Source organism: Plutella xylostella, chromosome 22 (assembly GCF_932276165.1).
Source record: "Plutella xylostella chromosome 22, ilPluXylo3.1, whole genome shotgun sequence".
Lineage (NCBI taxonomy): Eukaryota > Metazoa > Arthropoda > Insecta > Lepidoptera > Plutellidae > Plutella > Plutella xylostella.
The window spans coordinates 2,474,360-2,490,148 of NC_064002.1; the positions used below are offsets into that span (position 1 = coordinate 2,474,360).

General features: G+C 40.0%; 3 protein-coding genes across 3 annotated transcripts in view; 2 read left to right on the forward strand and 1 right to left on the reverse strand.

The window, feature by feature from the left end:
- The first annotated feature begins 1,079 nt into the window (after window positions 1-1,079).
- On the forward strand, window positions 1,080-1,830 carry LOC105398765 (pupal cuticle protein 27-like). Its single transcript, XM_011570988.3, has 2 exons — window positions 1,080-1,171; window positions 1,460-1,830. The coding sequence occupies exons 1-2, from the start codon at window positions 1,163-1,165 to the stop codon at window positions 1,790-1,792; spliced, it is 342 nt and encodes a 113-aa protein (XP_011569290.2). The 5' UTR covers window positions 1,080-1,162; the 3' UTR covers window positions 1,793-1,830.
- A 3,831-nt stretch (window positions 1,831-5,661) lies between these two features.
- Window positions 5,662-15,789, reverse strand: part of LOC105398771 (DNA-directed RNA polymerase II subunit RPB1) — a 37,912-nt gene continuing 27,784 nt past the window's right edge. Inside the window, exons 3-5 of the mRNA XM_048629007.1 lie at window positions 8,743-8,905; window positions 8,137-8,258; window positions 5,662-7,674 (exon numbers count right to left, since the gene is read on the reverse strand). Of these exons, the coding sequence (XP_048484964.1) occupies window positions 6,913-7,674; window positions 8,137-8,258; window positions 8,743-8,905 (1,047 nt within the window). The 3' untranslated portion in view covers window positions 5,662-6,912. The remainder of the gene's footprint in view (window positions 7,675-8,136; window positions 8,259-8,742; window positions 8,906-15,789) is intronic.
- LOC125490272 (larval cuticle protein 65Ag1-like) lies at window positions 14,704-15,416 on the forward strand. The gene is made up of 2 exons (XM_048629009.1): window positions 14,704-14,833; window positions 15,023-15,416. The coding sequence occupies exons 1-2, from the start codon at window positions 14,825-14,827 to the stop codon at window positions 15,365-15,367; spliced, it is 354 nt and encodes a 117-aa protein (XP_048484966.1). The 5' UTR covers window positions 14,704-14,824; the 3' UTR covers window positions 15,368-15,416.

Here is a 15,789-nt window from a genome sequence, read left to right on the forward strand (position 1 = left end):
GCTCCTCATAGAATACTGTGGGTAGTTCAGGCTGAACAAAAGGAGGTAAGATAGGTGCCTCAGGAATGATGACTGGAGCTGGGGCAGAGACGGGCGCGGGCTGCTCGACCGGGATGAACACGGGCAGTTCCGGCTGGACGAATGGGGGGAGAACGGGGGCTTCGGGCACGTAGACTGGCGCTACTTCTGGAGTGAGCACCACGTCTTGGACGCACGGCTCCGGCGCGGGCTCCACTACAGTGAGCGCGGGGAGCTCGGGTTGAGTGAATGGCGGCAGTACGGGGGCCTCAGGGATGACCACGGGCTTGATTTCTTCGACGAACCTCGGTGGCTCCGGCACCGCGACTGACAGGAATGCTGGCGGCGGGTAGGGCTTGTCTTGCAGCACTATGGCAGCGGGCTGGTGCTGGGGAGGCGCGGCGTATATTGGGGCTTGAGGTATGATGATACCACCATGTTGGTCGCAGTCCTTGCTGTCTCCATTCACGATATATTGAACGAGAGAAGGTTGCAGATAGTTTGGTATTCCATATGGCACATAGCCGCCTTGTACCGGGATGTCGGCACGGATGTTGGAGACTCTTGCGGCATGATGGTGTGGGAAGGACCTGAGGACACTTGCTGACGCGATGGCAGCGCTGAACAGAAATACTACGGCTCCGAGAGACACCTGAAAAAAGAGAAAATATGAATTATCTGTTTTTTAGATGAGTATATTTAATTTAGTTAATTTACAGTTCTCTTAGTATTCGCAATATTTAAATAGGTCAAGGGATAACTTGTATTAACTTACCATGATGCTTGATTTGCAGACAATGGTCGTTGAATGATGCTTTACAAGAATTCTGTTGATATTTTATACCAAAGAGTTAGCTAAACTAACCAGTAGTAGTGTGATTAACGATAATCCGGTTAAATAATTGAAGTTGAACCTGTCCAAAAATGTATCAACTCAATCGCAAGTACAAAATATAACTTATCTATTTAAAATTGCGAAATCAGATCAATTAAAGACATTATCATTAATAATATTGCACATTGTCTAGTTGTGAATGTATTTAAACCTTATCCAAATTTATTTTAGTATCATTCAAGGAAGTAAAGCAGAAGTAGAACACTTCACTATACAAAAGCTTATTAAAACTTAAATATCAACTTCAAAATGGTTAAGGTAAGACATTAGTTATGTTATACCATTCATTCACTGGAACTTATTATATATAACATATTATATTATCTCTTGATGTTCTTGAGAACACCTTCTACCATATTCCAGTTCATGGTAATTCTCTGCATTTCTCTCACATGAAATATTTCTTAAGCTTATCTCAAAATCAAAATCAAAAATTTATTCATTACATTCCTTTTAAGTTCGAGATCCTGTATTAGGGATGATGTTAGTCCTGATTATCTGCTCAATAACATCGAGATACTAACCATACCTTTTACCATATTCCAGTTCGTGGTACTCCTCTGCATCATGTCAGTGAGCTACGCGGTGGGCGCGCCCAGCTTCGCCGCCACCGCTGCGCGCCGCGCCCTGCCCGCCCTTCAGCACGAGGAGATCCACGACTCCTTCGGCCAGTACGCCCTGCGCTACGTCACGGCTGAGGGCACCATCGTGTCCCAGCGCGCCCGCCTGGTGCCCAGCGGCGCCGGCCATGTGCTGGTCACTGAGGGAGAGACTACCTTCATCGGCACTGACGGCAAGACGTACGTCACTCGCTTCACGGCCGGGCCCGAAGGACTCAAGGTGGAGGGCGACCATCTGCCTAAGGCTCCTGTTGTTTAGATTTTTGTAATAGGTTTTAACAAATTGATAATGCAATAAAATATGGTTTTCTATATAATGTTTTAGTTTTCAACTTATCCTAAGTGGCGTGCCTCCTAATCCTTTGCTGCTGTTCGTCCGTTTTTTATGAAGCCGGAGAAGCTCATGGGCACAGGCACACAATACCACATAAATAAATGATTATTTATTTGCATAAAAAGGTCCACCTCTATTACTCGTAGGTATATTTTGGCTAACATAGCTTCAGAAATTTACTTATGCATACCCTCCGCGTTATACCTACTTGTACAAAAACTACTTGTTTTGAACGTAGCAAGTCGATTAATTAAATTACAAAACAAATCATCTAGTAATAAAATAGTAATTTTATCTACCGCAAATCGATTTTATATGGTTCATATGCAAGTTTTCTATCAATATAAAAAGAAAAGATTTTTAACTAAGGACATCATTGATCACGGCGAACTCTAAAGAATCAACGGTAAGTTTTAAATTATTATATTTTTTGTCATCATACATAATATATTCTTACTTCTCAATGTAACTAATTACTTATGTCTAATAATTACTTTTATTTCCAGATGTATCGCTACATAGGACTGGTGCTGTGCGTGGCAGGCTTTGCCTACGGAAGACCTAACCTGGCCCTGCAAGCTTCGTCATACGCCTACGCCTATATGCCCGAAGGGACCATTATTGCACAACCGGAGAGCTTCAAGGCTTTGGAACTGCCTTTAGATATCCCTTACATGAGCCATGTAGACCCAAATCTGCCAGCTGAACGTCCTGTAGTCATTGGCGAACTGCCCAAGATAAGTGCTCCATTGATGATCGAACCTACCCCCATTGAGGTTAAGAGCGAGCCGATATCTGAACCAATCGAGCCAGCTGAGGAGACTGAGACATCAGAGCCAGCTGAGAAGCCAGAACTACCTGAGCCTGAAGAAAAACCCGAGCCAATTGAGGACTTTAAGCCGGAAGAAAAGCCAATGCCAGAAATGATCAAGCCAAACGAAAAGGTGATGATCGCTTTCAGACAGCTGGATTCCTCAACTTTCCAGAACTACTTCCCGTGGTGGTCGCAGCTCCAGACCATCCCCACCACCATCCAGAACAACTTGCAGACGTTCACGACCAACCTCCAGACTCTGCAGAACAGGCTGCCGACTCTTCAAAGCATCCAGAGCTACATCCCGTCGTTCAGTACTGGAGCTCGCGTCTACTACATCAGACCCACCGCGGCCGCCATTGCCCCGGCCCCGGTTGTGGTGTACAAGTAAAAATGAAAAATAATTGTTGTGAACTGAGTAGTAACTACGATTGGCCTATAAACTAATAAATTTCGGCATTTGAAGACATTTTTTAATGGTTTTCTTCTAATTTTGAATAGAAATAAACGCTAGGAGGATACATGATAAACCTGATAACACAGGGTGGGCCAGCGAAAAGTTTAAATTTAAAAAATTCACAGAAAAAAAACTATAAGAAATATTTCAAAAAATCTTTTTTTAATATAACGTCAGAAGTCGGGTTTTTTTTTTTGAAATAATAATAGTGTTCATATGACCACCTTCGTGACTTCGGCATTCTTCCAAACTTGCTTGTTAGTGTATTAGTCTACCCAATGGTCATCCATTCTTCGCCAACTGTTACTTTAACTTAAGTTAGGTATATTCCAAATTAGAAAAAGTTGAACTTTTAAGATACGAAATAGAATTTTTTTTAAAAAAAGGTACCTAGATTCAACAAATTACCTCAAAAATTACTTTACAATGGTAGGCAATAAAGTAGTGGTTAAAAAAATAATGTACAAAACTACTATTGTTTAATTGGTTTTAAATTTTACTTTTCATCATAATTAGTGTTCTCGGTAGGTATTTGAAATCATTAAATTCAATAAAAAATCATACAAGAATATTAAAATGACACTGACTAAATTAAACATACGAAGTAAATTAAAAATTTCATCATAAGTATAGTTTTGAATGTATGTACCGAATGTAACCTGTAGGCTGAAAAAATAAAGTAAAGTTCATTTCATTATAGGAGTTTAACAACTGATGGATTTTTCTCTAGAATCACTCAAGTAGTTTAATTTTGTTCTTTGTACCTATCTATTTTGATAAAGTATTCATGTTGGAGTTGATTGATGCCCACAACAACGGGGTTGATAGTTAATGATAATTGATAGTTTGATAGGGTGAGTGCCGAACCGCCGCGTGACGTATGATAATGAAAAGACGTCGAGATTGTCGCTAAGTCTAAGTAGGTCGACACGTTTAAGTAAATGCAAACTAATGCTTAGATGTTAACTCTAACAATTCATATATTTTGGTTTTAGTGACTTCAATATAAAAGGCTACTATCACAACAAAATTAAACAAGAACTTTTTATTCTATCTATCAGGTTGTCTAAATTAGATTTCTGCATTGGTAGGTATTAAAAAATACTCAAAGTAGTAATTAATGTGTATATTTCACTCATAACCCTTCAGCTTCTACTTGCCGAAATTATCTCCGTACCAGGGAGACAAAGTGGGCACACTCGGGGGCGGCGTGTTGGCACCGACTGGCGCGCGCACCGTGGTCGTCTGCACTGACGAGGCGTCACTGGTCACGTCGCTCCAGTTGAACTTGTGCTGACCACGCCCGCTCTGACCACGAGCCCTCGACGGCCTGTGAGGTACAACCTCAGGGGCACGCGCTGGCTCTACATTCCAAGAAGGTTCTGGCACACGAATAGGCTCCGGAATCCTCGGCTGCTCCTCAACCCAAGAGTTCTGTTGAACGCGAGCCTCAGGCTGGTATGACGCTACAAAAGGCGCCCTAGTTACTGGCGGAATACGAGGCCTCACGGTGTACCTCTCAGGCTCATGCCAAGTCTGCGGTGGCTGAGTGGGGCGAGGCACGTACGGGCCAGCAGTCGGGATGTTGGCGAACTCATCAGCGTTAATAGTTGGTAGGCGCGACGGGTACTGCGGGATGGCTGGCTGCTCGTTGGCGACCACGTCTTGCCATCTCTGCACGGAGGGTTTCGGGCGTGGAGGAACCGTCACAGATGGAACATCCTGGTTCAGCTCTTGGTTCCATCGGCTGATAGAATCAATGTACGAGTTCTGAGAATGCTGCACAGGAGCCGGTGAAGGCGGGTAGTAAGGCTCCTGTCTCTCTGGGATGACCACTGGCGCGATGGTTGGCACGACGACAGGCCTGGGAGTGGTGGTCGTGGTACGTCTCCTGCCGAAGTATTTCCCGAGGCTCTCCTCCCGGTTCTCGACGTGCGCGGGCTGGTCTCGACGGACCTGCTGGAAGTTGTACACCAGGTGGGGGTTCTTCCAGTAGTCCTTCTGGTAGATGTCGTCAGTCGCGTCGATGGGTGGGATCTCGGGCGGGCTGGCAGGTACGTAGGGCGGGACTACCCGCGACGGCTGAGAACCGAAGTTGTAGTTGGCATTTTGAGCCAATGCCGTCGCAAACAACGACAACACTAGAATTAACATAGTTCTGAAATCAAAAGGGAAGGGTTTATTACTAACTATCGTAAAGTAGAATATTGAAGGGTTTATTGTAAGTAGTAAACTATCGTAAAGTAGAATGTTGTTAAAACTAAATTGGTGTAGAATTATTTCGAAAATAATTTACAATAATCAATACAATAATAAAATGCCTAGTAAAACCAACCTGTTTTGTTGAATGTTCCTTTATTATTGCAGCCTTTGCATAAACTCTTTGTATTTTATATATCGCCGATTTCGGAATGTAATCAGGTAATGAACTTTTGTGGCAAAACTTAAAATACTTTATAAGGTATTTTTGCTAATGGGCAAACTAGAAAGTACTTAAATACGGTACGGTAATGGTAGTCATGATGCTTGCGTAATAAACTATTTATTAATTCTCTATAAGTATTACTTATACGAATGTGGTGAAAATCACCTATAACACATACAAATACCCTGTGCACAGATCGTTGATGCATGGGTTATAAATGAAAAAAAAAACACATTTTCGTTAATATTTTACTAAACGAATGGTTAACATTTATAGACAAATAGTTACAAGTAAGATAATTATTATGTTACAGTAAATTGTATAGTATCTAAATTAAATAAAAATATTAGCTCCCAGAAAGTCATTTCAACAAGTTGCCATTGATTTCCGAAAGCATAGGTAGTATGTATTTAAGTTTAACAAGTAAATAGTAAGAAGTTAAAAATAACAAAATACCGTAAGTGACTGGAAAAAAATGGCAAATTATTCGTAACAACTTTATAACATACACCGTTTATAAGAGAAGTTTACAGCATACTGTCTTAAAATAAAAACCTTTATAAGGAAACAATCTTCTATCTAAAGTTGCATCAAACTACTAAAGCCCATATAAAAGGCTTGTTTGGTCCCATTAAATTAGGCCTACGCATTTTGCCTTTGCAGCATGTTTAAACATTTTATGACATCACAAGAGTAAGGTTGATGGCCTTTGGAGACAAATGAGATAAGATATAATGCTTAATACGGCTCTTTGAAACAGTTCTTACCTTTTCCATTGTTAAAAAATCTTTTTATTTTACATACGCATCAATCAGTGGTAACTTCTTTCACTTACCTACGCCTAATAGCTAAATGACACATTGAGTGAATTATAATGATAAAGTTAATTATTGCGTGCATTCATGCATAAATGAAATATTAAAAAAGTGAATAATAATAATGGCACTGAATTATTTAACACGACGCGACGTAAATAGGTACGCCACACACTGGTGTGGTGGGATCATAATTATTGTTATGTTATCGTATAAAATACCATTTGGTGTAAATTGTGCTATTGAAAGTACATACCTAATTCTATAAGTAGTTATAAAATAATACAATTTATTACACAATTGGCTAAGTTCGCTTCGTTCGAATATACACAATCGTTTGTATTTGCTTTAAAATACTGATAAATAATAAATTAGAGTCTCACTGGTTATAGACTACTACGGCCGTTCACCGATATGCCTACATTCAGCAGTTATACGTTTTGTTTCGAATTAGCTTTGCTATTCTCTCTGAGCAACGACTTCAACTAGCTGTCTATGTCTCGGTGATCACAAGCCGACATGTATTTGTCTGCATCAGTTGATAGGTCGAGGGTCGTAGGGGGTGGCGTCGTGGCCGACGTACCGGTTGTTCTTACGCACTTTGAACCCCTCATCCGGGGACGAGTTGTAATATATGACCCGCCTGATGCCAAACGGGTCCACGTACCCGAAGCTGCCAGTCCTCTCGTCTTGTTCTCCGCTGACTTCTTCGTGATACTGCTTTGGTAAGTAATATCGGAAGCCGTTTCTCCTGAAGGCTATTCCGTCGTAGTTGGGGTACTGTGGAGTGTATCCGTCCCCGATGTTGGAGGGCCGGTGTCGCCGCAACCAATCGTCCGAGTGTCGATAAGAGTTGGGATTGTAAATATCCAGCCTCTTGTAAGGAGTGCTGTCGCTTCCGTAATAATGATCCTCTATGGAGTTCTTGTTTGAAGGATCGAAGTCTAGAGAGTTTGGTGACGGAGAGGCTTCGTCTGCCGTGATGGGCGAGACTGTTGGCTTGAAGTTGAATGGAGATGAGTTGTCGATTGAGTTTGGCGAGACTTCGACATGTGGTCTGGCTGTCGAGCTGTGGTAGGGTGTCGGGGGGGTGATGGAGACCTCTGCCGGGTACCGACGCGGCGGCCCGTAGGTAGGAGAGGGCGGCGCGTAGGTCACCGAGGGTGGTGTGTAGGTGGTGGGCGTGATCCGGCCTGAAGGGGAGAACCTGGCCTGGCCGCGGTTCCGCTGCACGGGCGCGTGGGTCACTCCGTAGCCGGGGTCTGCTGGTGCTGACTTCGCAATCTTTATGGATTCCTGGAATGTAATATAAGAAATTTTAGCATTACCACATTTACCACAGAATAATACCTACTTAATTAGGTTGTTACTAGTAACTTGCATTAGCTGAGCCCCTAAAATATTTCAACTCTGATGTCGCAGTACGTCACTATTGCCATATTCTTTAACATTCCATATAATAATATAATATTTATATAATATGTGGCGACATCTCTCACACGGCCATCCGACTCCAAGCTAGGCAGAGCCTGTGTTATGGGTATCGGGTAGCTGATATATCTACACAAATACATAGATAGATACATATTAAATATAAATATCAACACTCAAGACCCGAGAACAAATATGTATCTGTGTTTAAACAAATATCTGCCCCGGCCGGGAATCGAACCCGGGACTTTCAGCACAAGAGTCAGAGTTGCTAACCGCTGACTAACGCCATCCGGTCGTCTACTAGTCTAGTAAACAGGTACGTACTCCGATAGGTCTGTTAACCCCCACGTAGACGGTCTTGGACTTGTAGACGCGGTAGCCCTGGTCGTCGGCGATGTAGTCCTGCAGCCGCAGCATGCCGTCCGCGCCCACCCACCCCGTCGTGCCTGGAACATGGGGAAATTAGGCAAATATAGCATCCGTCTCAATTTACAATCGCCTTAAATGGTGTGATTTATAATTGGTTGTAGTTTTTATACTTTTAAGATTGTTATAGTTGTCTGTATAAGCCAGTAAAAGATTTTTTTTGGCGAGGCTTAGCAGGCAACAGGCCTGCGAGCTCGGCCTCGCCATAAAAACTTCTCCCGTGGGGGTTCCAGGATAAAAAGTAGCTTATGAACTAATCCAGGGAGTCATCTTACTGCAGACAAAAATTTATGAAAATAACACATCTTTTTGAGCTGGTTTCAATTAAAGTATGGTTATCAATCATATCTGTCATCAATATGGTGGTCAATTAAAGTGTGTGTTGTTGTTTTTTTTTTCCTTTCAGTGAAATGTCCTCTTCAGTATTTAAAGTACTTCGCCTTCATCAAATATCACCGACGGAAACCTAATAATAAATCTAATTCTTTCAACTCATGATCTCACCAACAACAGATCCATCCTTCAGCCGCCTCTCCTTGCGGTACTGTCCGTTGTGCGTCTGGTACAGGAAGTATCGGTCGTCATCCTCGTCCGTCTGAATGTGGAACTGGTCAGGGTCCTGCCGCGCGCTGTAGCCGTCCAGCGCCGCCAGGCAGCACGAGCACAGCTGGAGGAGACGAGACCAAGGGTTAACACAATACCATACTTATACTAGTAGGTATAGCTGGAGGAGACCAGACCGGGGTTAACACAATACAATACGTGATCCGACAGAGAACTAAAGTCATCGACATAGTTTTGAGTGTGGCAGTGGGCTGGTCCAATGATAACCGATGGGGTAAAGGGGGTTGGAGTGGAGGCCGCGACTAGGCAAACGTAGTGTAGTATGCCCTCCGGTTATATGGGGTGAATTGATTGGGAAATAATTGTACAATATTATGTATTGTTATGCGTTTTGTTATCTAAACGTGTCGTAGGTTAAAGGTAAATCGCCATGTCACATAATTATGTACCATGGAAATAGATGGAAATTAAAGTACTTAATTGTTTTCATACGTGATCTTGTATTTTGTGTTGTATGTCTTTCCGCAATAATTACTTGTCCTAAGGCTAGTTTTTGTCTCTATTTAAAAAACATCCACTAAGGTAACTAGTGACAAAATTCCTCAAGACTTATATCATTGTTCCACAAAATCGAACCAGTTTGCATGATGTCATTGCAACAACAAGCGGTTTTATGAAAATGAATTGTAATTAAAAACTTCGATGATGGCAAATATTTCAATTAATGTTTTGATTTATAGAAATGAGAAGCAATATTTCTTCATTAAAGAACCATAAAAGCAAACGATTGTTATTACTACACATGGAATTTAGTTTGATTCTACTTATTGGCTGATAGCCGCGAGGTCGGAGAGGGTCTTGGGTGTAATGTACGACTTATATTTTTTGTAAGTTGTTGAATAAAATATGTTTGTTGAAAAGAAGTGTATGTTTTGATTATAGGGTCTACCTTTACAACCTAACTAAAGACAATTATCTTATCACATATAGGTACTAAATTGCTTTAGCTGTACAAAAATCAGCATGTGAAATATTGAAATTGAAATAAAAAATACGTTGAGTACATATGTACCCTAGATCTTTCCAAATGACGATTAATAACATCAATCTAGAATAAACCTAGATATGGATATGGATATGCTAAAATGAGAGACAATAAGGTAATTGAACTTAAATATGTAGACCGACGGTTTCCTAACCATGATCCTGTTAATTTCCTGTAATGTAATCATACTTTCTTACTGGTTTTATTTTGGTAATAAATTGCGGTAATCAGGTGCTAATATCAAACACCTACATACCGCGCAATGGTATAACGAGTTATGGAATTCCAATAATTTGATCTGATTTGCTCATTACGGTGTAAGCATAAATGTCTCATTTACATCCAATCTCCATGAAATGAGTGATGAATAGCGTTGTGTAACGTATTTATCGCGAAATATACATGTTTTATATTTCGCGATAATGTTTTATATTCACATGCTCGTAAAGTATGTATGTTTAAGATAACTGATTATGTCTGACTTCCGCTCTGGAAATACCTCAATAAATATAAATTTACTTCAATAAATAGAGAATTAAGTACTTACACTCACAAATAAAAGAAAAGACGGAGCGGAATGAACATGTATTTTTAATACTAGTTTTTGACAAAAAAAAATGTATATCTAAATAGCAGTATTCATCAACGTATCCTGGGAATATAAACTTAACTATAGGTACTTAGCTATCACCCATAATATAATTTTTCATTGAACCCAAGTGCTTAAACCATAGGATTCTGATAACAAACCTGCACAATGGATTAGAACAAGGCTGCAGTAACTAATAGTTACTTCAATAAGCACGGGTTAGGCGAGCGTGGGAGCCGGGTTGTACCTACGTACCTACAGACAGACTGACAAGTGTAGTTTATTAGTGGATGCCAAGGGCGCGCCGGTAGCGGGCGGTGCGAAATATTGCTATGACACCTGTTAACTTAAAGTAATGAAGAGTAAATTAATAATAAATTCTAGTAGACTCATTTGTATAAGAAATATGTTTTCCATCCCTAAAGCGTTAACTTTTAGGATCGAAAACATAATTATTTTAGTAAGACATCAAACAAATAAATTCATATTTTTAACCGACTTCAAAAAAAGGAGGAGGTTCTCAATTCGTCGGGATCTTTTTTTTTAATATTTTTTATGTATGTTCACCGATTACTTCGCCGTTTATGGACCGATTTTGAAAATTCTTTTTTGTTGTATTGTGTTGAGATTCCTGGTGGTCCCATTTTTTTTCAGAATTTTATCTCACCCCCTAGGGTGGGTAAAGGGGTAAAAACAGGGTATTAATTTCCATTTTGGGCACCTATTAACCGATTCTAATGAAATTTAGAACGTAAATATAGTTCTTATAACAAAAAAAACATGATGGTGACCTGGAGCTGATCTGATGATGGAAACGGAAGGCAGTTAAAGGAACTCCTCCTTGCATCTTACTTTTGATTGAATATTATTGAAAATTAACTAAAAACAATAAAATAAAATAATAATTTAGAAAATAAAAAACCGACTTCAAAAACCACTAAAATGTAAGAAATAATTTACACACAATTTTTTTTGGTTTTTTGAAGTCGGTTTTTTATTTTTTTAAATTATATGAGTATACTTTTAGGGTCTTACTACAAAATTGGTAGGCATACCTACTAAGCCGAATAGGGGTGACTCAAGGGGTCATTCTGAACACACCCATATATAGCTACACCTGCATTTATGTAGGTACCTACTGTTTTGTTTTGACGCTTCCAGCTCAGTGCCACCATTTGGGATGTTCATGAACCGTATAAAATCGGGCGTGTTATTGTGGGAAACAATGGGACCTACAAATTAAGTGACGGATTCAGTAATTCGCTAAACAATAGTTGTTAACTGAGGCCTGAAGGCCGAGTGTCGCAACATGCGTGGCGTGTGCACAATGTTCCGAGAACACGGAAAATGTATCTACATTAGACACGGGTACGATACAGTGGGGTTATTTTAGCAAGTCCATAAACGAACGAACGTTACCCTTTGAGGCATTGAGGTATGTTAAAGGCAACGAGATGGAGTAGTGGTTAGCGCAGCGTAGCAGCTTGGTTTTTTGTAAGCTAGAGTGACCCATCTATATATAATATTTCTATATATACTATTATTATCATGGTAGAAGCGTAGCAGTCTCAATAATTCTAATTAAAATGCAGCCGATACTGAGAAGAGCTTTTTTTAATGAATGACTTAGGTTTGCTGAAATCGGCTAGTATAACTTAGTTTACTTAACCTGTGGAGGAGGTGGCAGAGTGTAATGGCGCACCTTAAAGCTTAGTCTAGCCATGGATTAAGTATTAAATGACTCATGATACGTTAATAGGTAGCTACATGAAAATTTATCCGTAGTAAGCAACTCTTTCCCACGTTGAATAAAACGAAAATGCATAACCAAACATATGCTGCATCAGGAAATCGTCAAGCCAGGTGACGACACCTACTACAACCTTATTCATGGTTAGACAGATGAAGATGGAATACCAATGTCGTACTCATCAGATTTCCCGCCTTCATCCTTAGCATGGAACCTTCTACGTGGGAGGGGAACTAAAGACCTACGCGGAAACCAACACACTAAGTCCAATTGCAAATTAATGAAGATATCTAGATTCGCATGCCTGCCTTGTGTCGCTTTGCATTTGTAAGCATCTTCACAATGAAGCGAAATAATTAGCTTTGCCAACTTGTGGTGTCATGGAGAACAACTACACGGATATATATATACTAATGTATCTTTACAATACGCATGACCAATTTTACCAAATAATAGGGTATTAGCATCCCGATTATTATACATTTTGAAGCTGCTACAAACGTGCCCCAAATCATCCGTAAATTGACCAAAACAGGCGTGCAGGTTGGTGGCCAAAGGAGGTTGAAGGTGTTTTGAAAACAAAAGCGTTATGGTGGCCTAGTCCCCCATACAAGGGCCTTCCAAGCATTTAATGGTATTTTCTATGGCTATGTACCTATGAGGTATGAGTTGTAAACACGGCAAGCGTGAATAATCCTCACTCGTGAATTGATTTTCAATTGGGCGACCACTTATGAAAGACGTCATTCGAACCAAGACAATGAGACTAGCCGTTCTATAAATAGGTCATGTAATTATTAATGTGGAATGTTAATATCTGTCTACATTAGGGTGGTTACTGACCAAATACTGTGAAGATTTGACTGAGACAAAGTTCAAAGAAGATCCGTTTTTTTTGATACAGATATATGTAGTAACAGATTACAGATCTGTGTAGAGAGGTAGACAAATTATTGACAATATATGAACCATATCTACATTTACTTTTATAATTATGTATATATCCTGCGGAGATACCCAGTAGCACTCGCAATAATAATAATTACGTAATGTAAACAGGTTATTGCATAAATTACGTAAGATAAACAACCACTTTTAGATACTGTAACCATAAACGGCGGCGGTGGTTGTGGCTTTATAAGTGACGAGAGGAACAGCCGCGGTGGATCAACTCAGGGAACGTCTTTATCATAATACCTCTACATAAGAAGTATTAAAATAAGCTTACAACAGCTGATGAGTTTGTATGTGTAAGCAAATGATGATGATTTTTTCAGGAATATGGAATACAGAAATTATCATGATTTCAAATTTATGGAACCGTTTGTAGACACTTTCGATGTCTTCATTATTGCTGTACCTAAAAATATTGAGTCAAAGTAACAAAAGCCAGGATGGGGTTCAAAACTATTTGGTAAATGAAATAGTTGATCAGTTGTTTATACAACGCTTCAGAAATACCTACCATGATTTTTATTTCAGTTGCAGAAGTTGTTGGAAAAAGAAAAGTTTACAGTTTGAATTTGGTTTGAATTTAGTATGACATAATATTATTATGATCTATGGAAACTGTCTTCGCCCCCTTCGCCCCGTGTTCTAGCTGTCGTGTGTGTTGCACAAAATAAATATTATTATTTATCAGAAATCTCAAGTCTTGTAGGAATTGCAAGTACAATTCCTACAAAACCTCAACAGAAGTTATTTAAATGCTAAAAATCTCTAAGAAATAATAGAACTTATTAAATAGTAGTAAGTAGATACTTTTTAACTTGATGAAGGTATATAGCATTTTCATTAGCTCATGGTACAAGGTACATGGGAAGCGGTAATTCAAAATACACGCCTCTTTGTGTTCGGAAATTAAAAAAGATAAAAAAATCGCATTCAAAAGTCTGACAATCCACATAATGGGCAGTGACCTTACAATTATTTCTATGTGACTGTTGATTAACAATCAACTGGGTATTCATTAATACAAAGTTTACATGTGTTATGGGAATTGGCAAAACCAACGAGGTGTTTTTATGAGGAAGGATGAAAATGATGAATTACCTAGAAACTTGTGGCAAAAAGTTATGTTTAACAACGTAATAGCTTATTTTGCCGTAAACAAATATGCAAAAATAATCTCCTGACGTGTATCTTAAAACAATAATATGTATATCTAAGTATAAACCAACAGTATATTTGTATAGAGATTAGGTACCTACCTAGTTATTTTTAGCTTTAGAAGCTTCCAGGACGTAGTAGGCAAGGCGGATATGATGATAATACATAAAAATATAGTTAGATATTCAAAATAACGTATGGTATCTATTCATTTTGATCATCCAGAATTTTATTGCACAGGTCATCTTTATAATTCTAGTTGCAGGATCTACCGTGGCTTGAGGCGCGGTATCATTACGGTTATGAGGCGACTTGCATAGAAAATTACATCTAATTAATTAATGCCCTTTTGTGATCTCATTAAGGATTCTGGTTTAAGAGATTACGAAATAATACAGGTAACTATAGCAATTACCTTTTTGATGATATATATAAATTGGCCTGCCAATATTGAAGCATTATCAGTCAGCTGTCTCAGCAGTACAGAGCATCTTCAGTTCTTCCATCAACCTCCACTACCAAATTCAACATGAAATTCGTGAGTTTTCTTTTACATACTCGTAGTATTAGCCAAGCATATACTTCACATCTCAATAATAGCATTCTCCAATTCGAAAAACCCAACAGCACCACATTGATCTTTTAAAATCCTTCAAAGTAGCAATCACAGATTTCTCAAACCCAACAGCCATTCTCAACATCAACCTCATAAAATCCTCAATTCCAGGTAATCGTAGCCGTGTGCCTAGTAGCAGCAGCGTGCGCCGCGCCCGCCGGCCCGGCCGAGACCGCCGCGCGCCGCGCCCTGCCCGCCCTGCAGCACGAGGAGATCCACGACGCCTTCGGCCAGTACGCCCTGCGCTACGTCACGGCTGAGGGCACCATCGTCTCCGAGCGTGGCCGCCTGGTGCCCACCGCTGAGGGATCCCACGTCCTGGTCTACGACGGAGAGACCACACAGATCGGAGCTGATGGAAAGGTCTACGTGACTAAGTACACCGCCGGTCTGGACGGCTTCAAGGTCGAGGGCGACCATCTGCCCAAGGCCCCCGAGGTGCCCGTCGTTGTTTAAGCGTGATGAGAGTTATGAATGATCTTGTAAATACAATTTTGTAGCAAATTAATTTTTGGTATTTTCTTTAATTCTACATCACATTAAGTGTTATAAAACTAAATAGTTTATAGCCGTTTACAGACATTGATCAAACAAGAATGTTTTGTGACTCTGAATTCTAAGCTGCTAAAAAATGTATAATTTTATAGCTTCCTTGAAAAGCTTAATTAAACACCCATCATATAGGTATCCTAAAGCTGACTAATTGTTTTATTAGCATGCTGGAGCACAGACCGCAATAAAAACATTTATGTCTCGGAGGAGGTTATTTTCTCAGAATGTCTCAAGTTTAGGTGTAAGCGATGTCGATGACGCGATAGTCGTGATTCACTGCACACCACTTAGATTACCATAAATAGTCACGAATTAGCTCAGCTCGG